Genomic DNA, 26,948 nt, shown 5'->3' with positions numbered 1-26,948 from the left:
CTGGTTTGCAGCTCCAGGACCTCCCCGTGGGCCCAGGTGAGAGGACCCTACTCTGTGACGTCGCCACCAGCCAGCCCCGTCCGGTCGTCCCCGCAGCCTGGCGGCGACGTGTTTTCGACTCCATTCATAACTTGGCGCATCCCTCCATCCGGACAACTGTCCGGATGGTTTCCAGCAGGTTCGTTTGGCACGGACTCCGCAAACAGGTCAGTGAATGGGCCAGGACGTGCATGCACTGCCAGACGGCCAAGGTTCAGCGGCACACCAAAGCCCCACCGCAGCAGTTCCATCCCGCCCACCGGCGTTTCGACCACATTCATGTGGATATCGTGGGCCCCCTGCCAGTGTCGCGCGGAGCGCGTTACCTCCTGACTATCGTGGACTGGTTCACAAGATGGCCAGAGGCGGTCCCGCTCACCGACACCACCTCCGAATCTTGCGCCCGAGCCCTGATCGCCACCTGGATATCCCGCTTTGGTGTACCAGCCCACATTACCTCCGACAGAGGCGCCCAGTTCACCTCCAGCCTGTGGTCAGCTATGGCCAGCCTTTTGGGGACTCAGCTGCACCACACCACTGCCTACCACCCACAGTCGAACGGGCTAGTGGAGCGTTTCCACCGTCACCTGAAGTCGGCCCTCATGGCCCGCCTGCGGGGAGCCAACTGGGCGGACGAGCTTCCCTGGGTCCTTCTCGGCATCCGCACAGCGCCCAAGGACGACCTGCACGCCTCGTCGGCCGAGTTGGTATACGGCGCGCCCCTGGCCGTCCCCGGGGAGTTCCTACCAGCCCCGAGGGGGCAAGAGGAAGAACCCGCTGCAGTCCTGGGCAGACTTCGCGAGAAGCTCGGTAACCTGGCCCCCATACCCACTTCACAGCATGGGCGGCACCCGACCTGCGTACCCAAAGACCTAATAAGTTTGTGTTTGTACGAAGGGGCGGGCATCGGCCACCGCTGCAGCGGCCATACGAGGGGCCGTTTACGGTGCTCCGGAACAACGGGTCCACGTTCGTGCTGGACGTTGGGGGGGAAGGAGGAGGTTTTCACGGTGGACCGCCTCAAGCCGGCCCATGTGGACCTGGCGCAACCGGCCGAGTTTCCGGCGCCTCGGCGCAGAGGCCGACCTCCCAAGCAGGTTCTGGCCCAGGCTGTGGACATTGGGGGGTGTATCGCCGGTTCTGGGGGGGAGTTATGTGGCGGCTCATTTCCTAGCGTATGCGAACCGACTCACAATTAGATAGCCTACGGGGGTTTGCGAGCACAGAGCTTTGGAGCCTCTTCGCCATGGGGGGCCGGTTGACAGAGGCTTAAAAGTGAGGCTGAAGTTTTCGAATAAAGTTTTTTCCTTCGACTGCAGTTACCGACTTCGTGTCGTAATTTTAGCGCTGCTTGTAGCACACCGCTACAGTCCCAAGATTAGGGCAGACCACCAAACGCTGAAATGGGTTTTAATTGCTAATTTCTTTCAATACAGAATCAAATAGATTTCTGGCTGTAATAATCAAGGGATGGGAAGTAAAACGAATTTTTGAAGTAGCTCTGCCATGAACTTGTTGAGGGGTGGAATTGGAGCCGAATGGCGCTTTATAAAACTGTCCTCCTAACCACACTAATTAATCTCTTCTGACTTCAAAACCAGCCTCGTCTCTGTTTAAGTGTGTGAACAATAAAGCTGTTTTCAAAACTATTTGGAGAGTTCCTGGAGCTCAAAATTGTCACAACAGTCCCACTTCAGGCCTCTGCCCGGAAACGCAGCTGCTGCTTAGGGGAAAGGGTGTACGTGTGACAGAAGGGCGATTCAAGTGTGTTCATGCAAGACACAACTCAGCCTCAGATCTGGCTGCAGGGGACAAGAGTCTGGCACTGGTTATCCGTGCTCTCCTGTACCTGGAAGGTGATTTTCGGACCGAGGGTCGGGTGAAACTCGCTGAAAAACACGCATTCGATCCTACTACCCATGACCGGGCTCCTCTTCTTCCATCCAAGGCCAAGCCTGCCTGCCCGCCGGCCGGCCGGGCTCCTTCACCACACCCCTCCCCCGACGTCACGACCCGTAGCGCCTTCAAGACGTACGACGTAATGACGCAGAGGCGCCCGCACTAACGGCGTGCGATGATGGTGGAGCCGAGCTCCGAGTTTTGGCTTTACCGCATACTGCGGAAAGCCGCCGGGATGGTTGCACACCTTCTGTGTCTGGGATTCACTATCGGGATCGGGGTGGTCAGTAGACCGGGGACGAGTGAGTATCTCTGACAGCTGAATCCGAAATGTGTAATAGGTGGGCGCTCGGGTTGGTGACCACCCGTAACTAGGGGGCGGGGCTCGAGCTGCGCGCGCCGAGTAAGGGTTGGTGGGCGGGGCTCTAGCTGCGCGCGCCGAGTAAGGGTTGGTGGGCGGGGCTCTAGCTGCGCGCGCCGAGTTAGGGGTTGGTGGGCGGGGCTCTAGCTGCGCGCGCCGAGTAAGGGTTGGTGGGCGGGGCTCTAGCTGCGCGCGCCGAGTAAGGGTTGGTGGGCGGGGTTCTAGCTGCGCGCGCCGAGTAAGGGTTGGTGGGCGGGGCTCTAGCTGCGCGCGCCGAGTAAGGGTTGGTGGGCGGGGCTCTAGCTGCGCGCGCCGAGTAAGGGTTGGTGGGCGAGGCTCTAGCTGCGCGCGCCGAGTAAGGGTTGGTGGGCGAGGCTCTAGCTGCGCGCGCCGAGTAAGGGTTGGTGGGCGGGGTTCTAGCTGCGCGCGCCGAGTAAGGGTTGGTGGGCGGGGCTCTAGCTGCGCGCGCCGAGTAAGGGTTGGTGGGCGGGGCTCTAGCTGCGCGCGCCGAGTAAGGTTTGGTGGGCGGGGCTCTGAGTGTGACCGGATCCGCAAGTTCGAGCTCCGGGATCAGGCTGTGTGATCTGAAGCCTTAGTGACGACCTTCCAAAATATGCGATTCTGGCAAAACCCTACCATATTGTGAAGTAGAAATAGGTTTAAAAATGATCAACTACTTAACAACCCACACAATTTACTGGGGGAACTCAGCGGGTCAGGCAGCATCTACGGAAGTGAATAAACACTCGCCGTTTCTGGATGAGACCTTTTTGAAACTTCATCTGTTTATTCCTCCGTAGATGCTGCCTGACTTGCTAAGTTCCTCCAGCATTTTCTCTGTGTTGCTCTGGTTTTCCAGCGTCTGCAGAATCTCGAGTTAATGGTGAATTGAAAGCACTGCTATGTCGTTAAGAATGGTTAAGGAAGAGGGTACTTTAAACAATTTTTGGAGTTAAGACCTGTATGAGGGGAAATTCATTCATGACGAATAAGTTAATTTTATGAGTATGTAGCTAATCAGTTCGCAAGAGTAAATTTTTAATGGAGTCAAAAGCTTTTAAAAAGGCTTTTGACAAATAATCTTTATCAATAAACAGGAACAGCAATTTATTAAGTAAAAAGATGCTTCATGTATCTAATATTACAGAGGGAATTGTGAACAAGAGAATGCTCTGAAGTATATTGTTATTCTGAGGCCTTTGTCATCACAAGGGTGGGGTGTTTATAATTTATTTTGTCATGGGCTCTTGGAATATTGAGTCAACTCAAAGTGTCTGGTGCTCGTGGTTGTGCCTTCATAGAGTTGGGGCTGAAGTTGTATATCTTTTTCACATAGATGGTACTTCAAGAGTATGGTGTCATTATAGGAATAGGGGTGCAGGTATATTGTATCAATATGAGGGTGTACTGGGTATTTGTATCAGAGGAATAGGGTTTCAAGTGTATGCCAGCAGATATAAGCTTGACTGGTTCAGTTTTTCCTCATGACAACCCTCCCAATCCAGATATCTCTAATAAACCTCTGAGATGCTTGCAATATATTAACATATTTCATTAAATAACAAGCACAGTACTCCTCATGTGGTCTCACCAATGCCATATATAGCTGAAGCATAATTCTGCTTTTCCAATAAATTCTTTCTTGCAATGAAAAACTGACTTGCAGCAGCAGCATCATAGGCACATGCCATTCAATAAGCAGTATTCACAAAAGAAATATAAATTGTACACGATTCTTAAAAGAAAGCAGCAACAAAGTCCTTTATAGTGTATTGTTCAAAGTGGTGATGATGCTGCTATAGTGTAGTGATTATGGTTGTGCTGGTTGTTTTGGTTGAAAGGAAGTAGTGTTTCTGAACCTAGTGATGTGGGACTTAAACCTTCTGTATCTCCTGGCCTGTGGTGGCTGTAAGGAAATGACATGGCCAAATGTTGAGGATTTTTGATGATAAACATTACCACCTTGAAGTAGGTTCTCATTAAAGATGCTATGGTGGGGATGCGCCCATGATGTATTGGCCAGAGCCCACTGATCTCTGCAGCTTCTTGCTCATAAGCTTAAAACAGTGCAGATATCAAGGCATGTACAGAAAGTATTTATTCTGGGAATTCTAAAGTGTCAGTCTGCAGTTTTCTAAATCCTGAAAATCTGCTGTTGGTTGGTGGACAGATTTTTGGACATTGAAGTTTGGAAAATGATGTTACAATGCTCCTATTTCATGTTAAAGGTTTTGTCAGGTTTAATCTTTATGATTCTGATACAGTGAGTTAAATATCCTTGTGTAGTAATGAAGACTAAGACATGTCCAACCTATGGTGTGTGAGATTTCTCAGCTGAACTGAATACATTCCATAATCTCTACTTTAAATATATGTTAAGGGATTTTGTTTTATTGCTTGACACGTTGATTTCGTAGCATAAAGAAATTTGTATTGAGCATCTGGTCTCTTTTCCAGTGCAGAATTTCCCCACTTATTAGAAAATAGAACAGAATTCTACAGTTCAGGCTTTTTAGCGGATGAAATTACGCTGACCTTTTTTAATATACTCCAGGATGTTAACCCTGATACTCCAGATCAACTTAACCCTTCCCACCCACATAGCCCTGCATTTTTCTTTTATCCATGTGCCTGTCTAAGAGTCTCTTAAATGTCTCTGAAGTACCTACCTCTGCCACAACACATGGTAGGATATTTCATGCACTTATCACTCTGTTTTTAAAGAAAAACTAATTCTGACGTCCTCCATATACTTTGCTCCAAAGCCCTTAAAATTACATCTTATATTAATCAATGGTGTCTGGGGGAAAAGGCATTGGCTGTCCATCCTATCTATGTCTTTAATTATCTTATACATCTTTATTAAGTCACTTCTCTTCCTCCTTCATTCCAAAGAAAAATGCCCTAGCTCGCTCAACCTATCTTCATAAGACATATTCTCTATCCACACAGCACCCTGGTAAATCTCTTCTGCACCCTTTGTAAAGCTTCTACATTCTTCTCCTAACAAGGTGACCAGAACTAAACTCTCCAAGTATGGTCTAACCAGAGTTTTATTGAGCTGCAGTATTATGTCATGATCCTTGAGCTCAACCCCTTGACTAATGTACACCTTTCTCATCACACTAACAGCTTGAGCTGCAACTTTGAGAGATCAGTGGATGTGGACCCCAAGATCCTTCAGTTCCACCTCACTGCTAAGTATCCTGCCATTATTTTCCCTTCAAGCTTTTGTTTTCAAAAGTGTACCCATTCACACTTTTCTGGATTGAACTCCATCTGCCACTCCTCTGCCTAGCTCCGTACCCAATTAATGTCCCATTGTAACCTACAGCAACCTTCTGTACAATCCATAACCACTGACATTTGTGTCATCTCCAAACTTACTAAACCACCCTTCCTTCCACTTTCTTATTTATAAAAGGCATAAGAGTAAGGATCCTAGAACAGATCCCTGTGGAAAACCACTGGTCACTGACCTCCAGGTAGAATGCACTCCATCTACTATTGCTGCCTTCTGTGGGCAAGCCAGATCCAAATTCGGACAGCCAAGTTTCCCTGGATCCTATACACGATGACTTTCTGAATGAGTCTACTGTGGGGAACCTTACTAAAATCCATAGGCACCGCATCCATTGATCTATCCTCATCAATTTGTTTTGCCAGTTCCTCAGAGAATTTGATCAAGCTTATGAGGCATGACCTGCCTCACTCAAAGCCCCGCTGACTATCCATAAACAGACTATGGTAACTCAAATGCTCATAAATTTTCTATGATAGCTTGCCCACCACTGATGTAAGACTAACTAGTCTATAATTCCCAGGAATATCCATATCTTTTTTGATCAAAGGAATAACATTTGCCACCTTCCCATACTACTTCTGTGGCCAGTGAGAATGCAAAGATCATCGCCAGAGCCTCTGCAGTCTCTTCCCTTGCTTCCCATAGTAATCTGGGGTATACTCTGTTTGGCCCCAGGGACTTAACAATCTTAATGTTTTCCAAATTCCAGCACATCATCCTAATCTTGACATGTTTCAGCATATTAGCCTGTTTTACACTGTTTTCATATTTGTCAATGTCCCTCCCACTGGTGAATACCAAAGCAAAGTATTCATTAAGGAACAACACACACACACAAAATGCTGGTGGAACACAGCAGGCAAGGCAGCATCAATAGGGAGAAGTGCTGTTGACGTTTCGGGCTGAGACCCTTCATCAGAATATTCTTTAAGGATATTCTCTATCTCTCCAACTCCAGGCGCATGTTTCTTCTTTTATCTCTAATAGTACTGCCCTCACTCAAATCTCCTTCCTGTTCTTCACATACGTATAGAACACTTCAGGTTTTTCTTTAATCCTGCATAGCAAGACCCTCTCATATCCCCTCCTAGCCATACAAAGTCACTTCTTAAGCTCTTTCTTGGCTACCTTATAACTCTCAGGACCTTTACTTCCTAAACCTTAATTATGCTTTCTTTACATTGTGGGGCATCAACTCGTGGAGAATTTTTTCAATTGCTCTCAGCCTGTTATGAATGGGTTTGCTATTAACCTTTTCTCACATTTATTTGGAAAAATTGATTTATCGATTGTCCGTTTTCACTGAATCTTTGCCTATCCCATGGTTCATCTTTCCTCATTTGAACTTCATTCTCTTTTGGCAGTCAGAGACCCCAGGAGCAGAAGAAGAGGAGATAAAATTAAATATGTAGTTCACCAGGAAGAGCCAGCAGTTATAATGTGGCTAATGATCTATGAATTGCTGCTGGTCCAGTGTGATGATGAAAAGTTTCATTGTACTACATCTAATCTAACAGCTGATTTACTTAATTTTTGTTCTAGGTCTATTTTCGTGGCATCCATTCCTGATGGCTCTTGCTGTAAGTAACCTATTGTTGTCTTTAGAGACTTTCATTGGAGGGCTGTGATTTGGATCATTTATTTCTCTTATGTAAGATATGCCACTTTTCCTCTCTTAGTATGATCTTTCCACCTTCCCAAATTTCCTGAACTTGGGAATGATTACCAAAGAGAAGGTAGCAGCTCAGAGGGAGTTCACTGCTCTAGTAGGCATGTCCCTGTGGACCAGCCTACAGGAACCTACAGCCTGTCCTCATCTCTGCAGGAACCCAGCAGAGATGAGGACAGAAGATGTGCGTTACCTCTGTGTGGTGGGCACTGTGTTGCTTTGTGTTTTCATTGTAATGCTGCAATTCTGCCATTTGCCTGTCAGTCTAATCTGACACTGTAGCGCCTCTTTTCCTAGCGTATCCGAACCGACTCACAATTAGATAGCCTACGGGGGTTTGCGAGCACAGAGCTTTGGAACCTCTTCGCCATGGGGGGCCGGTTGACAGAGGCTTAAAAGTGAGGCTGAAGTTTTCGAATAAAGTTTTTCCTTCGACTGCAGTTACCGACTCCGTGTCGTAATTCTAGCGCTGCTTGTAGCACACCGCTACAATTGGTGACCCCGACGGTCCAAACGATTTTTGGACCAGAAATGACCGACGCCGCCTCTGTTCATGCGGTTTCGTTGAAACTGCCGGGTTTCTGGACACAGCGCCCGGACCTATGGTTCCAGCAAGCCGAAGCCCAATTCCACGTTCGCCGGATCACCTCAGAAGACACCCGCTACTACTACGTGGTGGGCTCCCTCGACCAGGACACAGCTGCCCAGGTCGCGGAGTTCGTACAGTCGCCCCCGGCAGATGGCAAGTACACGGAATTCAAAGCCCTGCTCCTCAGGACTTTCGGACTCTCACGGCGCGAGCGGGCTGCCCGTTTACTGCACCTGGACGGCTTGGGCGACAGACCTCCATCGGCTTTAATGAATGAGATGTTGTCTCTGGCCGAGGGACACACAGGCCTCATGTTTGAGCAGGCATTCCTGGAGCAGCTGCCCGAGGACATACGCCTGCTGCTGTCCGACGCGGATTTCAGTGACCCCCGGAAGGTGGCAGCCCGGGCGGACTTGCTGTGGAACGCCAAAAAGGTGAGCGGGGCGTCCATCGCACAGATCTCCCAGCCACGCTCCCGGCAGCAAACCAGTCCAGGCCCGGCCGCAGAGCCCACTAACCCCCGGCCCAATGACCACTGGTGCTTCTACCACCAGCGGTGGGGCGCAGAAGCCCGCCGTTGCCGCCCGCCCTGCAAGTTCCCGGGAAACGCCAGGGCCAGCCGCCGCTGATGGCTACGGCGGCTGGCCATCGGGATAGCCTCCTGTATGTGTGGGATAGCAGGTCGGGACGCCGCTTTTTGGTCGATACTGGGGCTGAGGTCAGCGTTTTACCTCCGATGAGTTACGACACCCGCAGCAGGGCACCGGGTCCCCCCCTGAGGGCCGTGAATGGCAGCACAGTAAGGACCTATGGCACCCGTCAGGTGCAGCTACAGTTCGGCCCCAGCCAGTTCACGTGGGACTTCACACTGGCCGCCGTAGCCCAACCGCTTCTGGGTGCGGATTTTTTGCGAGCTCACAGCCTGCTGGTTGACCTGCCCAGGAAGAGACTGGTACACGCCGAGACCTTTCAGACGTTCTCCCTGGGCGCGGCCCAGTTGCCAGCCCCTCACCTCGGCTCCATCACGCTGTCCGACAACGATTTCACCAGGGTCCTGGCGGAGTTCCCATCGGTTCTGGCACCGCAGTTCACAGCAGCCATGCCCAGGCACGGCGTACAGCACCACATCCCGACCCAGGGACCACCCCTCCATGCCCGTGCTCGGCGGCTTCCCCCGGACAAGCTCCGACTGGCGAAGGAGGAGTTCCAGAGAATGGAGGAATTGGGGATCATCCGGCGGTCCGACAGCCCCTGGGCTTCCCCCCTGCACATGGTGCCCAAAGCGACGGGGGGCTGGAGACCGTGCGGCGACTACCGCAGGCTGAACGAGGCTACCACACCGGACCGCTACCCTGTGCCGCACATTCAGGACTTTGCGGCAAACCTGCACGGCGCCCGGATCTTCTCCAAGGTCGACCTTGTCCGAGGGTACCATCAAATCCCGATGCATCCTGACGACGTCCCCAAAACGGCTCTCATCACCCCGTTTGGCCTCTTCGAGTTCCTCCGCATGCCGTTCGGCCTGAAGAATGCCGCACAGACGTTCCAGCGGTTAATGGACGCGGTGGGACGGGACCTGGACTTCGCGTTCATCTATTTGGATGACATCCTCATAGCCAGCGGCAGTCGTCAGGAGCATCTGTCCCACCTCCGTCAACTCTGCGCCCGACTGAGTGAGTACGGTCTTACAATCAACCCTGCCAAATGCCAGTTCGGACTTGATACCATTGACTTCCTGGGCCACAGGATTACTAAAGACGGGGCAACCCCTCTGCCCGCTAAGGTAGATGCGGTCCGCCACTTCCCCCGACCCACCACGATCAAAGGCCTTCAGGAATTCGTAGGTATGGTCAATTTCTACCGCCGCTTCCTCCCTTCAGCTGCCCGGATCATGCGCCCCCTGTTCGCCCTGATGTCGGGTCCGAGCAAGAACATTACCTGGGACGAGGAGTCCGCCGCCGCTTTCGTTCAAACGAAGGAAGCTTTGGCTGACGCCGCAATGCTAGTACATCCCAGAATGGACACCCCTACCGCCCTCACAGTGGACGCATCAAACACGGCAGTCGGTGGGGTGCTGGAGCAGCTCATCGCAGGTCGCTGGCAACCCCTGGCGTTTTTCAGCAAACACCTGCGGCCACCCGAGCTCAAGTACAGTGCTTTTGACCGGGAACTGTTGGTGCTCTACCTGGCAATCCGGCATTTCAGGTACTTCCTAGAAGGCCGGCCCTTCACCGCGTTCACGGACCACAAACCGCTTACCTTTGCGTTTACGAAAGCATCCGACCCCTGGTCATCCCGCCAGCAACGCCACCTGTCCTACATCTCTGAATACACAACGGATGTCCGGCACGTCTCGGGTAAGGACAATGTCGTGGCGGATGCGCTCTCTCGCCCTACCGTTCATGCCCTTTCCCCAGGGGTAGACTTTGAGGCACTGGCAGAGGCACAGCAGGTAGATGAGGAGATTCCGAGTTACAGGACTGCAGTCTCTGGTTTGCAGCTCTAGGACTTCCCCGTGGGCCCAGGTGAGAGGACCCTACTCTGTGACGTCGCCACCGACCGGCCCCGTCCGGTCGTCCCCGCAGCCTGGCGGCGACGTGTTTTCGACTCCATTCATAACTTGGCGCATCCCTCCATCCGGACAACTGTCCGGCTGGTTTCCAGCAGGTTCGTTTGGCACGGTCTCCGCAAACAGGTCAGTGAATGGGCCAGAACGTGCATGCACTGCCAGACGGCCAAGGTTCAGCGGCACACCAAAGCCCCACCGCAGCAGTTCCATCCCGCCCACCGGCGTTTCGACCACATTCATGTGGATATCGTGGGCCCCCTGCCAGTGTCGCACGGAGCGCGTTACCTCCTGACTATCGTGGACCGGTTCACAAGATGGCCAGAGGCGGTCCCGCTCACCGACACCACCTCCGAATCTTGCGCCCGAGCCCTGCTCGCCACCTGGATATCCCGCTTTGGTGTACCAGCCCACATTACCTCCGACAGAGGCGCCCAGTTCACCTCCAGCCTGTGGTCAGCTATGGCCAGCCTTTTGGGGACTCAGCTGCACCACACCACTGCCTACCACCCACAGTCGAACGGGCTAGTGGAGCGTTTCCACCGTCACCTGAAGTCGGCCCTCATGGCCCGCCTGCGAGGGGCCAACTGGGCGGACGAGCTTCCCTGGGTCCTTCTCGGCATCCGCACAGCGCCCAAGGACGACCTGCACGCCTCGTCGGCCGAGTTGGTATACGGCGCGCCCCTGGCCGTCCCCAGGGAGTTCCTACCAGCCCCGAGGGGGCAAGAGGAAGAACCCGCTGCAGTCCTGGGCAGACTTCGCGAGAAGCTCGGTAACCTGGCCCCCATACCCACGTCACAGCATGGGCGGCACCCGACCTGCGTACCCAAAGACCTACGGAACTGTAAGTTTGTGTTTGTACGAAGGGGCGGGCATCGGCCGCCGCTGCAGCGGCCATACGAGGGGCCGTTTATGGTGCTCCGGAACAACGGGTCCACGTTCGTGCTGGACGTTGGGGGGAAGGAGGAGGTTTTCACGGTGGACCGCCTCAAGCCGGCCCATGTGGACCTGGCGCAACCGGCCGAGTTTCTGGCGCCTCGGCGCAGAGGCCGACCTCCCAAGCAGGTTCTGGCCCAGGCTGTGGACATTGGGGGGTGTATCGCCGGTTCTGGGGGGGGGTTATGTAGCGCCTCTTTTCCTAGCGTATCCGAACCGACTCACAATTAGATAGCCTACGGGGGTTTGCGAGCACAGAGCTTTGGAACCTCTTCGCCATGGGGGGCCGGTTGACAGAGGCTTAAAAGTGAGGCTGAAGTTTTCGAATAAAGTTTTTCCTTCGACTGCAGTTACCGACTCCGTGTCGTAATTCTAGCGCTGCTTGTAGCACACCGCTACAACACCTCATTTTACCCTGCTCCTTTTTGAAGGTTGCGGTTGAACCTGCCTCCTCTACCATCTGAAGCAATACATTCCAATTTCTAACCATTGTTCTACCTCATTAAAAACAATCTACACATCACTTTTAGTTCTCTTACTAAACAGATTTGTTATGTGTCTCCTGATTCTTAGCCTTTCTACCAGTACAAACTATTCTACTTTTAAACCTTTCTCTAATTTAAATACCTCTATCCAAAGAGAACAAATCCCAGCTCCTCAAGTCCAGCTAAAGTCCCTCATCCCTGGAATCATTCAAGTATCTCTTCTGCAACTTCTCTAAGGCCTTCATAGTTTTCCTAAAGTATGGCACACAGAACTGGACACAGTACTTAAGAACATAAATCATCATGACATAAACACAAGATATTCTTAAGATGCTGGAAATCCAGAGCAACAGGCACAAATGCTGGAGGAACTCAACAGGTCAGGGAATGTCTATGGAAAGGAATAAGTAGTTGACCTTTCAGGCTGAGGCTTTTCATCAGGATTAAAAGGAAAGGAGGAAGAAACCAGAAAATAATGGTGGGTGGGGGGAAGAATATAAGCTGACAAATGATATTGGTGAAACTAGGTGATGAAAAAGGTAGGTGGCTGGGAGAGGGGGGGGAATGAAGTGAAAAGTTGGGAAGGGACAGTTGAAAGAGTTAAAGGGCTGAAGAAGAAGGAATCTGATAGGACAGGAGTGTGGACCGTGTGAGAAAGAGAAGGAGGAAGGACACCAGAAGGAGACGATAGGCGGGATAGGAGAAGTGAATGGGTAAGAGGAGAGCCAGAATGGGGAATGGAAAAATAGAGGAGGAGGATGGGGTAGAAATCACTAGAACTTAGAGAAATCAAAGTTCATGGTGTCAAGTTGGAGGCTACCCAAACAGAATATGAGGTGTTGCTCTCTAACCAGAGGAGTCTGTGGACAGACAGGTCAGAATGTGAATGAGAAGCAGAATTAGAATGGATGGCCACCAAGAAAGCCCACTCTTTGAAGAGGACAGAGCAAAGGTGCTCAATGAAGTCCCCAATCTACATTAGGTCTCACCAATGTAGAAGAGGCCACACTGGGAGCACCAGATACATTAGATGACCCCAACAGACTCACAGTGAAGTGTTACTTCACCTGGAAGGACTTTGGGAAATCATTACTTCCTTGTTTTTTTATGCTATAACAAACAGGATCCCATATGCTTTTTAAACTACTATCTCAATCTCCCCAGCAATTTTCAATGATTTATATGCATAAACCTCCAGATCTCCTTGTGCCTGTACCCTCGTCCTTGTCCTTGTACCTTGTGCTTTCTATTTATATTATATCTCCTACCAAAATGCAATAACTTACTTTTTTCTATATTAAAATTTCACTTGCTATTTGTCTACTCATTCTATCATTCTGGCATTTTTTCTTTTGATTTGTGTTATTCTCCAGTTCACTATTGCTCCATTTTTAAGAATGTGTACCCAAGTCCAAGTCATTAACGTGCTAAGAAAACCAGAGGCCCTTGCGTTGACTCCTGGAGAACTCCTCTTTCAATGCATTACCACTTAGTCATTTCAAATTCAGTCCTTTATTATCACTTCTAGAAGTTAATGGAAGTTAAACTGACTAACCACTAGTTACTAGGTTTGGCCTAATACTCTTTTTGTACAAGGGTGTAACATTAGTGGTCTGTCAGTCCTCTGGCATCATGTGAATGTGTGATGTAAGGAAAATCTAGCCAGGGCCTCTACAATGCCCCTCCTTGATTTCCCTCAGCAACTTAGGGTGCATCTAATCTGGATCAAGTGGCTTATTTGCTTTGATTGCCTTTTTTTTTAAACCTCTTATTTATTAATTTATAGCCCATTCAATATCTTAACTTCATCATCATTGTTTGAAATTCCAGCAGCATCTTCTAGCTTGGTAAGAGAAACATCGTGAAGGAAATAAAAGTTGCATGTACTGAGCATATTCCTTGGAAAGAAGTTGATGAAATGTAGAGGTGATTCATCTGCAGAGGAGTGTAGAACTGGAAGACGAGAGAAGATTATAATGAAGAGAAGAAATAGAGGAAGAGGAACATAGAATTTAGGAGTCCTCTAAATTGGTGGAAAAGAACTTAAGAAAGATGCCCACCAAGGTACAGCCAGAAGAATTTGCTGCATAGCCATGAGGAAAAACATGTAATGGCATCTTGTTTAGGATTGTTCAGTTTCAGAGCCTGTTGTTGGAGTTACCCAGCTTGTTAGGTTACCCAACTTTATAACAAAAGTGATAAAGCTAGATAACCTAAGCAACAAGATTAGCAGATCATACTGTAACCTTTGTTTGCGACTGTGAATCAATTTATTTATTCATTTACAAGGTGTGGGCGTCGCCAGCTAAGCCAGCATTTATTGCTGTCCCTAGTTACCCTTGAGAAGGTGGTGATGAGCTGCCTTCTTGAACTGTTGCAGTCCTTGAGGTGTAGGAGGGAACAGATAATCTAGAAGTGAACAATAGCTTTAATATCTTTAAAAAAGGACAATGGCTCCGAAAGCAAGGATATCGAATTACTTATCGAAGATAGGAAAAGGAAATGTTAATAGGAATGAAATAGTGGATAGGTCATTGTCATGATGGAAACATGTCTAGAAGATGAACAGCAGGTAGAGCTGAAGCCATATTAGAGTCCTGAAATAAAACATCAGACAAATGTGGTGGGATAAAAGGCCTCTGAGCAGAGCCAGATAAAAGGGAAAAGTGAGCCAAATTGTTTATCTTTCTGTTTTAGAATGTCACCCAGAATTTTGAGACAGAAGAGACAGAAAAGAAGATGACATATTGGGAAATGCAGATATATAACTATGTTTCTCTTTTTTCCCTCTAGTTTTCCTTCATTATGACTCAAGCCATTCTGCTGTTTTCTCCAGAGAGTTCCCTTATTTTGTCCTACTCAAGGAAAATTAAAGTCCGATCCCACTGGGTGCTGCAGGGGTTGGCCACTGTGTGTGCCATCTTGGGCTTGACCATTATCAGCTATAATAAATACCTGAATGACAAACCACATTTTACTAGCTGGCACGGTTTGATCGGGCTAGCAACTGTCCTATACATTTGCGTGCAGTCTACTGGTGGGGTGACACTGCTATATCCCAAACTAATGAGGAAATGGTCTCTGGCCAAACTGAAGTCATATCATGCTACCTCTGGATTGGTTGGCTACCTACTAGGCTGCGCCAGTCTGTTACTGGGCATGTGTTCGGAATGGTTCACAGGGACAGTGGCTAGTGTTAGCTGGTATCTGGCCATTTGCTGCCCAGTTCTGTTGGCATTGGTCATCATGAACCAAATTACAAATGCCTATCTGAAGAAAAAGAGGATACAGCCTTAAATACTCTTCCCCCCTGGCAGCAGCTGCTTATTAGCTACTCGGACTCTTTTTAATCTGTAATTCTACTACAGAAGTCTTAAAACCAACTTCAGTCAGTGTGCAGAGATTCTTGTCAATGCTGGTGATTGATGATGATGTTGAAACTACTGGTAAATCAGTCCTACTCCTTGATTCTGCTGGCAAATGAAAAAGTGGACCTGACGAAAGACTGGATTGCTTTCCATCTCATCTGATGTTGCTCTTTTAAAGTGTTCCCCTTTGACTGGTCAGCACAGCAGTGATAGTGCTGGCTTACTTCAGTCCATTCTCACTGACTGAAGTCCAAGAGAATATTCTGTAAATGGAAACAAATGAGACAAGATGTTGCATGAAACAGAGTTGAGTGTTAAAGCCAAAATCTTCTGTTGTTGTACTGTATTTAAATGAAAGCATGGTTTCATCTCACATTAAGAGATTAATTCTGATAATCTAAAATAATTTGTAATGTACAATTTATATCTCTGGTTATTCACAAGCCTTCATTCATTTCAGTAGAATTATTATCCCTTCCACCATATGAGTTTGTGGTTCCCTCATTGTAGTAATTTTCGACTAGAAGGATGGTTAATGTCAATCTTGATTGAGATAAGCTTTTTATTTATTAATGCATACACAATATTAAGTGTGCTGTTTAACTTTCTACCTTCATATTTCAAAGTCATTGCCCTGCAAGTATTAAATCCTGTGCGTCTTCTGTTGTTTTTCCGTAGTGTTGTGATGTATTGTGTGAACATTTTGCTCCAGTTAGCTTGGAACAAAATAATATTTTATTGCTGATTGATCTTTTGAGCTGAGAGGAACACCTTTATAACAGTGGTATGTTCTATCTAAATGTATTTACAGACTGCTACATAACATATTTGATACTCAGTTCTGTCAAAGTCAATAGACAAAATATGGGCTAAAGTAGATAATGGTCCATCAAAATTATGCCATCTGCATTATGTTCAAACCACTGGTTTCACCACATAGTCTGTCCTGACCGTTCTTTAGCTCCAGTAAATTATTTTCAGTTTAACTAAAAAAGTAAAAAATTATGTTATGGTGAGACCATTTCTGATCATGTGTGTGTACTAATGTGTCCATGTAATTCTGTCTTCAAAAGAATCACATCAATCACAGTGGGAAGGAATTCCTTGCTTGAATCCTTTTGACAGTGTTGTTACTCCCTTGTAGTATATTTTGTCTGGTTTATGACAGCTGAGGTAGGACTGTATTCAGAAAGTAAGGGAATAGATGGTTGAGAAGTACTGTCATTACAATTAAGTGATTATTCAAAAAGAATTGTAACTGAAAATATAAATTACCTTGAAAATACCAAAAAATCTTGAACGTACTGATGATGCACTCTCTCATATTTTTATGTTGACTGACCTGAACCCCCCAAATCCTCAGATTGCTAAGGAGAGTTCTTCAGTAAAATGGATCTGTTTGATTGAATCTCAGTTTCCAACAGGGTTGATACCAAAGCATCCTATGATCAAAGGAGTTTCGATACAGAGTTATCAGGGATATACAGTTCCCAGTGGTAATGATGTGCTTAATAATGATGCAAAGAGATTCAGATATTTCTGCTCCACTTGTTGGATTTTATTGCTAATTTCTTTGATTTACTGAAGCCATTTGTACTGTGCCTTGTAGTCAGTGTGCACACAATAAATGTCCATCTCTCATGTGACTGAGTGTTTAGTCGTGTTTATTCAGCCCCTATATAAGACATGCTTATCCCAATAATATATTGCACAGGGAAAACACAACTGATTCTGCAGATGCTGGAAATCCAGAGCAACAACACAAAATGCTGGAGGAACTCAGCTGGTCAGGCAGCATCTTTAGAGGGAAATGAACAATTGACATTTTGGGCTGAGACCATTAGGACTTGGTCTTGGTCTGAAATGTCAGATGTTTATTTCTCTCTGTAGATGTCTGACCTACTGAATTCCTCCAACATTTTGTGTGTTGCACTGTATAGGGTTATTGCCTGATTTTTTTTATGAACAAAGAAAGTGAACTTTCAAAGTAACCATCTCTGATCAAAATTCTTTTAAGTGTTGTGACCATCTTCTTTTGTTTTGGTTTCTGTCCCTTTAAATTAATTCACCACATATGAGTGCATTGATCTGTGGAAACAGATAATAACAAGATGATTCCTTCTATCTAATTTTATTTACCATGGTGCCAGAAAGTTTGTTAAGGCCTTGTAGTGTACTGTCTCTTTGCATTTGCCCTACTGAGGTTCAACATCCCTCATTTATCCGGGTTAAATTCCATCTGCCGTTACTCAGCCCATATTTGCAACTGGTGTATATTATGCTGTATTCTGTGCCAGTCATCTACACTATACACAACTCTAATAATCTTGGTATCATCCACAAATTTACTAACCCACCCATCCACATTTTCATCCAGGTCATTTATATGCATTACAAACAGCAGAGGTCCCAGCAGAGTTCCCTACAGAACTCCAGTAATTACAGACCTCCAGCTTGAATAAATCCCGTCAACCACTCCCCTCTGTCTTCTATGCACAAGCCAGTTATAAATCTAAACAGTCGATTTGCCAGAGATTCCATGCACCTTAATCTTCTGGATTAGCCTTCCATGATGGACTTCGTCAAACACCTTACTAAAATCCATGTAGACAACGTCCACTGCTCTATCCTCATCAATCTCTCTTGTTACCTTATCAAAAAACTCAAATCAAGTCGGTAAGGGACAACCTGCCATACACAAAGCCATGCTGACTCTCCCTAATTAGGCCATGGGTTTCCAAATGTTCCTTTTCCTTGGTATATACTGAAACAAAGTACTCCAAGTACCTCACTCTCATTCTCTGCATCCAAACAAATTTCCCCCCCTTTATTCTTGAATGGTCCCACCCTCTCCCTAGGAAACCTTTCACTCTTGATGTATGTATAGAATGCCAAGAGTTTCACCTTAATCCTACCTGTGAATGATTTATAATGGCCCCTCCTAGTTTTCCTAATTCCCTTCAATAGTTCTTTTCAGGCTTCTTTATACTCCTCGTGCTTCATTTGATCCTGACTTAAGAAGTTTTACATAATTTTTCTTCTTGACTAAATTCATCACCTCTCTATTTTTAAATTCCCAGTTGAATTCAATGCAAATATTGCAGACAGACTTTGAAAATGTTTTTGAGTTATGGGGAAGGGGGGAGAACTGAGCTATTTTTGGAGAAGCACATACTCTAATTAAATATATGTCAGTTAAGTGTTTTTATGCTGACACATCGTTTATGAAAATTGACAAGCAATGACAAATAACAAAAGGGTGCAAACAAGGCTGCATCTGCTCATTAAACTAAAATAAAAGGTGAAAAGGGAACTTCTAAAGCAGTGAGAGGTAAGGCAGATGCTTATTTTTGTCACCTATTAAGGTAATTGGTTACAAATTGGGCGTCTTGGGCATCAGAGTTCAGAATTCAAAACCAGCATCATTTGTAAGAGTCTCTGTATGTCCACCCTGCAGAATATGTGGATTTTATCCAGGTGCCTTGGTTTCCTCCCATAGACCAAAGACATGCTAGATAGGTTAGTTGGTCATTGTAAATTGTCCTACGACTGGGTTATAGATAGTTGGGTTTGTGGGAGGTTGCAGGGGCAGCATAGCTTGAAGGGCCTACTCAGCTGTATCACCTAATAAATATTATTTTACATAGAGCAAGATTTTTGCACAGCATGTATGGATTTAAAGTCTTATGTCCACAAATGCTCTAAAACGTCACAATTTAGGCATCCAGCAAACTTGTACTCAGCATTTCTGTGCACATTAAAAGTTTCACATGCAGAACACTTATACCATTGAACTTGCATGGATTATAAGTACATTAGGAAATACTCTCTGATGTCCTGCTATCCAAGGAGCAACTGTACCAAGAGACGCTGGAGACTATGGTCTGCAGAGAGGGCACTAAGTCATGCATGAAGTATACAAGACTGGACTCGGCTATCTGAAGAATTAAAGATCATTGACACCTTAAGCTTCATAGTTTCTGGAATATAAAGATAGAGTGGTAGATCTGCAGTGAACTATCAACCTGATATTGTAGGAAAAGGAAAATCGCCTCCTTCCCCATCAGTGATAATCATTTGCAGATCAGGGGCTTGAATTTGCTGGGATTGTGAGTGTTTTCAATGTGTAGACAATGATGGACTGCACTCATGTAGTACTTTAGACCATAAAACTTAGGAGCAGAAATAGGCTGTTTGGCCCATCCAGTCATCTCTGCCCTTCCATCATGGCTGATTAATTATCCCTCTCAACCCCATTCTCCTATTTTCTTCTTGTAACCGTTGACACCCTATTAACCTCCACTCTATATACCCAATGACGTGGCCTCCACAGCCATCTATAGCAATTAATACACATTTATTCCCCTCTGACTAAAGAAATTTCTCCTTATCTCTGTTGTCCTAAAAAGACATCACTCTATTCTGAGGCTGTGCACCTTTCCACTTTCACTTTGTCTAGGATTTTCAATGTTCGGTAGGTCTCGGTGAGATCCCCCTCATTGTTCTAAACTCCCACAAGTACAAACCCTGAACCATCAGATGTTCCTCATATGTTAATCCTTCCATTTTCCTAAACTTCCTCTGGACCAGACGTTCCCAACCTGGGGTTCACTCACGAACCCCTCGGTTAGTGCTAGGGGTTCATGGCATCAAAAAGGTTGAGAACCTTGCTCTGGACCTCCACCGATGCAAGCACATTTTTTCCACTTATTTCCACTTGGAATAATTTACTTATTATTTAATTATCATGGTTTTATATTGCGATACTTCTGTGGCGGCTCATTTCCTAGCGTATGCGAACCGACTCACAATTAGATAGCCTACGGGGGTTTGCGAGCACAGAGCTTTGGAGCCTCTTCGCCATGGGGGGCCGGTTGACAGAGGCTTAAAAGTGAGGCTGAAGTTTTCGAATAAAGTTTTTTCCTTCGACTGCAGTTACCGACTCCGTGTCGTAATTTTAGCGCTGCTTGTAGCACACCGCTACAATTGGTGACCCCGACGGTCCAAACGATTTTTGGACCAGAAATGACCGACGCCGCCTCTGTTCATGCGGTTTCGTTGAAACTGCCGGGTTTCTGGACACAGCGCCCGGACCTATGGTTCCAGCAAGCCGGAACCCAATTCCACGTTCGCCAGATCACCTCAGAAGACACCCGCTACTACTACGTGGTGAGCTCCCTCAACCAGGACACAGCTGCCCAGGTCGTGGAGTTCGTACAGTCGCCCCCGGCAGACGGCAAGTACACGGAATTCAAAGCCCTGCTCCTCAGGACTTTCGGACTCTCACGGCATGAGCGGGCTGCCCGTTTACTGCACCTGGATGGCTTGGGCGACAGACCTCCATCGGCTTTAATGAATGAGATGTTGTCTCTGGCCGAGGGACACACAGGCCTCATGTTTGAGCAGGCATTCCTGGAGCAGCTGCCCGAGGACATACGCCTGCTGCTGTCCGACGCGGATTTCAGTGACCCCCGGAAGGTGGCAGCCCGGGCGGACTTGCTGTGGAACGCCAAAAAGGTGAGCGGGGCGTCCATCGCACAGATCTCCCAGCCACGCTCCCGGCAGCAAACCAGTCCAGGCCCGGCCGCAGAGCCCACTAACCCCCGGCCCAATGACCACTGGTGCTTCTACCACCAGCGGTGGGGCGCAGAAGCCCGCCGTTGCCGCCCGCCCTGCAAGTTCCCGGGAAACGCCAGGGCCAGCCGCCGCTGATGGCTACGGCGGCTGGCCATCGGGATAGCCTCCTGTATGTGTGGGATAGCAGGTCGGGACGCCGCTTTTTGGTCGATACTGGGGCTGAGGTCAGCGTTTTACCTCCGATGAGTTACGACACCCGCAGCAGGGCACCGGGTCCCCCCCTGAGGGCCGTGAATGGCAGCACAGTAAGGACCTATGGCACCCGTCAGGTGCAGCTACAGTTCGGCCCCAGCCAGTTCACGTGGGACTTCACACTGGCCGCCGTAGCCCAACCGCTTCTGGGTGCGGATTTTTTGCGAGCTCACAGCCTGCTGGTTGACCTGCCCAGGAAGAGACTGGTACACGCCGAGACCTTTCAGACGTTCTCCCTGGGCGCGGCCCAGTTGCCAGCCCCTCACCTCGGCTCCATCACGCTGTCCGACAACGATTTCACCAGGGTCCTGGCGGAGTTCCCATCGGTTCTGGCACCGCAGTTCACAGCAGCCATGCCCAGGCACGGCGTACAGCACCACATCCCGACCCAGGGACCACCCCTCCATGCCCGTGCTCGGCGGCTTCCCCCGGACAAGCTCCGACTGGCGAAGGAGGAGTTCCAGAGAATGGAGGAATTGGGGATCATCCGGCGGTCCGACAGCCCCTGGGCTTCCCCCCTGCACATGGTGCCCAAAGCGACGGGGGGCTGGAGACCGTGCGGCGACTACCGCAGGCTGAACGAGGCTACCACACCGGACCGCTACCCTGTGCCGCACATTCAGGACTTTGCGGCAAACCTGCACGGCGCCCGGATCTTCTCCAAGGTCGACCTTGTCCGAGGGTACCATCAAATCCCGATGCATCCTGACGACGTCCCCAAAACGGCTCTCATCACCCCGTTTGGCCTCTTCGAGTTCCTCCGCATGCCGTTCGGCCTGAAGAATGCCGCACAGACGTTCCAGCGGTTAATGGACGCGGTGGGACGGGACCTGGACTTCGCGTTCATCTATTTGGATGACATCCTCATAGCCAGCGGCAGTCGTCAGGAGCATCTGTCCCACCTCCGTCAACTCTGCGCCCGACTGAGTGAGTACGGTCTTACAATCAACCCTGCCAAATGCCAGTTCGGACTTGATACCATTGACTTCCTGGGCCACAGGATTACTAAAGACGGGGCGACCCCTCTGCCCGCTAAGGTAGATGCGGTCCGCCACTTCCCCCGACCCACCACGATCAAAGGCCTTCAGGAATTCGTAGGTATGGTCAATTTCTACCGCCGCTTCCTCCCTTCAGCTGCCCGGATCATGCGCCCCCTGTTCGCCCTGATGTCGGGTCCGAGCAAGAACATTACCTGGGACGAGGAGTCCGCCGCCGCTTTCGTTCAAACGAAGGAAGCTTTGGCTGACGCCGCAATGCTAGTACATCCCAGAATGGACACCCCTACCGCCCTCACAGTGGACGCATCAAACACGGCAGTCGGTGGGGTGCTGGAGCAACTCATCGCAGGTCGCTGGCAACCCCTGGCGTTTTTCAGCAAACACCTGCGGCCACCCGAGCTCAAGTACAGTGCTTTTGACCGGGAACTGTTGGCGCTCTACCTGGCAATCCGGCATTTCAGGTACTTCCTAGAAGGCCGGCCCTTCACCGCGTTCACGGACCACAAACCGCTTACCTTTGCGTTTACGAAAGCATCCGACCCCTGGTCATCCCGCCAGCAACGCCACCTGTCCTACATCTCTGAATACACAACGGATGTCCGGCACGTCTCGGGTAAGGACAATGTCGTGGCGGATGCGCTCTCTCGCCCTACCGTTCATGCCCTTTCCCAAGGGGTAGACTTTGAGGCACTGGCAGAGGCACAGCAGGTAGATGAGGAGATTCCGAGTTACAGGACTGCAGTCTCTGGTTTGCAGCTCCAGGACCTCCCCGTGGGCCCAGGTGAGAGGACCCTACTCTGTGACGTCGCCACCGGCCGGCCCCATCCGGTCGTCCCCGCAGCCTGGCGGCGACGTGTTTTCGACTCCATTCATAACTTGGCGCATCCCTCCATCCGGACAACTGTCCGGCTGGTTTCCAGCAGGTTCGTTTGGCACGGTCTCCGCAAACAGGTCAGTGAATGGGCCAGAACGTGCATGCACTGCCAGACGGCCAAGGTGCAGCGGCACACCAAAGCCCCACCGCAGCAGTTCCATCCCGCCCACCGGCGTTTCGACCACATTCATGTGGATATCGTGGGCCCCCTGCCAGTGTCGCGCGGAGCGCGTTACCTCCTGACTATCGTGGACCGGTTCACAAGATGGCCAGAGGCGGTCCCGCTCACCGACACCACCTCCGAATCTTGCGCCCGAGCCCTGCTCGCCACCTGGATATCCCGCTTTGGTGTACCAGCCCACATTACCTCCGACAGAGGCGCCCAGTTCACCTCCAGCCTGTGGTCAGCTATGGCCAGCCTTTTGGGGACTCAGCTGCACCACACCACTGCCTACCACCCACAGTCGAACGGGCTAGTGGAGCGTTTCCACCGTCACCTGAAGTCGGCCCTCATGGCCCGCCTGCGAGGAGCCAACTGGGCGGACGAGCTTCCCTGGGTCCTACTCGGCATTCGCACAGCGCCCAAGGACGACCTGCACGCCTCGTCGGCCGAGTTGGTATACGGCGCGCCCCTGGCCATCCCCGGGGAGTTCCTACCAGCCCCAAGGGGGCAAGAGGAAGCTCCCGCAGCAGTCCTGGGCAGACTTCGCGAGAAGCTCGGTAACCTGGCCCCCATACCCACTTCACAGCATGGGCGGCACCCGACCTGCGTACCCAAAGACCTACGGAACTGTAAGTTTGTGTTTGTACGAAGGGGCGGGCATCGGCCGCCGCTGCAGCGGCCATACGAGGGGCCGTTTACGGTGCTCCGGAACAACGGGTCCACGTTCGTGCTGGACGTTGGGGGGAGGGAGGAGGTTTTCACAGTGGACCGCCTCAAGCCGGCCCATGTGGACCTGGCGCAACCGGCCGAGTTTCCGGCGCCTCGGCGCAGAGGCCGACCTCCCAAGCAGGTTCTGGCCCAGGCTGTGGACATTGGGGGGTGTATCGCCGGTTCTGGGGGGGGGTTATGTGGCGGCTCATTTCCTAGCGTATGCGAACCGACTCACAATTAGATAGCCTACGGGGGTTTGCGAGCACAGAGCTTTGGAGCCTCTTCGCCATGGGGGGCCGGTTGACAGAGGCTTAAAAGTGAGGCTGAAGTTTTCGAATAAAGTTTTTTCCTTCGACTGCAGTTACCGACTCCGTGTCGTAATTTTAGCGCTGCTTGTAGCACACCGCTACACTTCTACACTATTCTTGGTTGGTGCGACTGTAACGAAACCCAATTTCCCTTGGGATCAATAAAGTATGCCTGTCCGCCTGTTCTTAGATTTGAGTTCCAAAGCTGCTCATAATACTCTGAATACAAAACCAGGTAGTAGAGAGAGAAATTAGTAAGTATCAAGGAATAGAGGAAAGGATAGGCAAGAACATGTATGAGACACAGAATATGAAATGGCAAAATAAATAATGCACACAACAGAAAAGTAGTTATTTTTAACTGGTGAAAGACTGGAAAATATTGAGGTTCATAGGGACTTGAGTGTCCTTGTATGTCAATGAAAGCTAACATTCTGGTACAGCAAGCAATTAAATAAAATGGTATCATGGCATTTATTATTGAAAGAATTTGAGCACAGAAGTACAGTAAAAATATCTTGCCACATGTCATTCATCATACTGTATTGGGTGTATTGTGGACAGATTAATTTCCTTCGATAAATGCCGTAGGACTGAACTGAAATATTTCTTTATTCCAATGTTGATCGATCCTTGGAGTTCTTTGACCTGGAGGACTCTGTCAATATGTTGAGTCAAAACAGAGTTGTTTTGTTCAGTTCTACTACAAGTAAACTCCAACTTCTTTCCATCTGTTATTGGCAGCTGCATCTTCACCGGATGAGATCATTTAAAATTTCCCTTTTAATTGTTTTTGCACTCTCCTCCTATATTACCTCTTTTTATGACCCAGAATGGTTTAAAATTTTAGAAATATTCTTTAATTGCAAGTTGCTGCTGTCTATCTCAAAACTGTTGAGGAACCCAATCTTATTCTTTTTGCAAATGCATGAAATGATAAATTATTAATAATTAGTCCTGCTTTATTAAAAAGGACTAATCCAAGCACCAGCAGTAATCTAAACCTGATAAAAGATGCTGAATACATGATGTGCTGAGCCTTTAATTACTGTGTTCTGAATCACATTGTCATTTGATAGGTTTGATATAGCTTACAAATCATGTGATTATATCAAATTGCTAGAAGATAGGTCAGATTGAGTTACATACGTCTGATTTGGTGAAAGGTTCCAATTCTGGAAGTTGAAAGCACATTTCAAACAGTTTGCTGAATGTGGTTGAAGTGCAGTGGATCAAAGCTGGATGAAGTTTAGAGATTCCCACAGAGCAAAGAAGGGGCTTGATGTGTGTCACTCTGGAGTGTGTTGAATTTCCATTCAACATGGTGACACTGCAATAACGTGGGTAGTTTGGGGTGAAGTTTAGGACATCTACCCAGAGTGAGACAGATCAGTGGAGGGGGTGGGACATTAATTCAGTCTTATCTCTGTGCTACCCAACTTGTGAGGGTAGGTGGTTTAGTATCTGTTCTGGTCCCATAGCACTACTGTAGAATGTGATCCTAGATTGTATGATCGTGTTTCCAAGTACTGATTTGAAGACAGGGCATAACAGTTCTGTTATACAATGTACCCCTCCCCTCCTTTTCAGGTGTATGACCTAATTAATAGTGAAACTTTTTGGTTTTGTTCTTGCATCACTTTCACCTTTCCTTCTAATCTGCATTACATGAGACACAATTTCAAGCTTGTTCTGCTCTCTCGAGTATGTGGAAAATCTCACCAAAAGATCTAATAGCTCTTCAAGTTTCAACATCAGGTGGGAAAATGCACAAATTGAAGAAGGTCAAACCATATGGAAAGGCCCCTTATCCATTTGAGAAATTTGTAGCAAACTTAACTTGTTAGCTGCAAAATGTATGGAACTGATACGGAAATAAATTGGATTTATCCCAGACAATGAGTTAGATGCCCAACTAACTAGATTGCTACTTGTGAGACAAGTTGTATACAAAATTATGAGGGGTATAGATTGGGTAAATGCAAGCAGGCTTTTTCCACTGAGTTTGGGTGAGACGAGAGCTGGAGGTCATGGGTTAAGGGTGAAAGGTGAAATATTTAAGGGGAACATGAGGGGGAACTTCTTCACTCAAAGAGTGGCACCAGTATGGAACAAGTCACCAGCAAACATGGTGGATGCAGGTTCAATTTCAACATTTAAGAGAAGTTTGGATAAGTACATGGATGAAAGGGCTATGATCCAGGTACATTGATGGGACTAGCCAGAATAACAGTTCAGTATGGACTAGATGAGCCAAAGGACTAGATGTGTTGTATGCTCTATGACTATGACCTTGCTGTGTATCAATTGGCAGAACTGTTTAATTTAACAGTGGCTAGAGATTAAAAGAAAGGCATTGCAATGGCTAAGTAAAGCTAGAGGTTGTATGTAAGTACAGGAAGATATATTGTCACTTTCCTCCTTATTAGAGTCACTGGAAGCAACAAAGAAGATGAGCAAGAACCGAGTCTTGCTTAATTATTCTCCAGCACCACTAGGCAGCCACAGAGACCCAGCCCATAAGATATCAGCTCTGCTCAGGCCAAGCATGCAGACTGCAACAAATAGAACTGCTTTTTATCTGGAATTAAGGAAGAAAGTGTGCAACATGCAAATTACTGCAGATTCTGCAAAATCCAGGGTATGCAAAGAGTGTGTAAATAATTTTAACTGTAGTCTGTGAAGGCTTCTCAGGCAAGTGGGGTGGTTTAGACATGGTGGAATCAAGCTCCCCCATGAAGATTTTCTTTTCTCTTCCTTTAATCACTATAGGTTTTGAACAAGTAACCTACTCCTGAGAGAAAGCTGCAAGTGAGGCAGTGTCTCAGTTTTGTATCATTAAGTTGAAT

At 48.4% G+C, this 26,948-nt stretch overlaps 2 protein-coding genes across 2 annotated transcripts in view; one reads left to right on the top strand and one right to left on the bottom strand.

The window, feature by feature from the left end:
* The window catches only part of nprl2 (NPR2 like, GATOR1 complex subunit), a 46,531-nt gene extending 44,472 nt beyond the window's left edge, over nucleotides 1–2,059 (bottom strand). Inside the window, exon 1 of the mRNA XM_059944556.1 lies at nucleotides 1,889–2,059. Coding sequence (XP_059800539.1) covers nucleotides 1,889–1,960 — 72 coding nt within the window. The 5' untranslated portion in view covers nucleotides 1,961–2,059. The remainder of the gene's footprint in view (nucleotides 1–1,888) is intronic.
* Nucleotides 2,036–16,859, top strand: LOC132377989 (transmembrane reductase CYB561D2). Its single transcript, XM_059944557.1, has 3 exons — nucleotides 2,036–2,240; nucleotides 7,146–7,183; nucleotides 14,642–16,859. The coding sequence occupies exons 1-3, from the start codon at nucleotides 2,114–2,116 to the stop codon at nucleotides 15,143–15,145; spliced, it is 669 nt and encodes a 222-aa protein (XP_059800540.1). The 5' UTR covers nucleotides 2,036–2,113; the 3' UTR covers nucleotides 15,146–16,859.
* Nucleotides 16,860–26,948: the final 10,089 nt, after the last annotated feature.

The sequence above is a fragment of the Hypanus sabinus genome, chromosome 19 (assembly GCF_030144855.1).
Source record: "Hypanus sabinus isolate sHypSab1 chromosome 19, sHypSab1.hap1, whole genome shotgun sequence".
In the NCBI taxonomy this organism is placed as follows: domain Eukaryota; kingdom Metazoa; phylum Chordata; class Chondrichthyes; order Myliobatiformes; family Dasyatidae; genus Hypanus; species Hypanus sabinus.
Note: the sequence above shows the minus strand (reverse complement) of the source record. Positions and strands in the feature narration are given on the sequence as shown.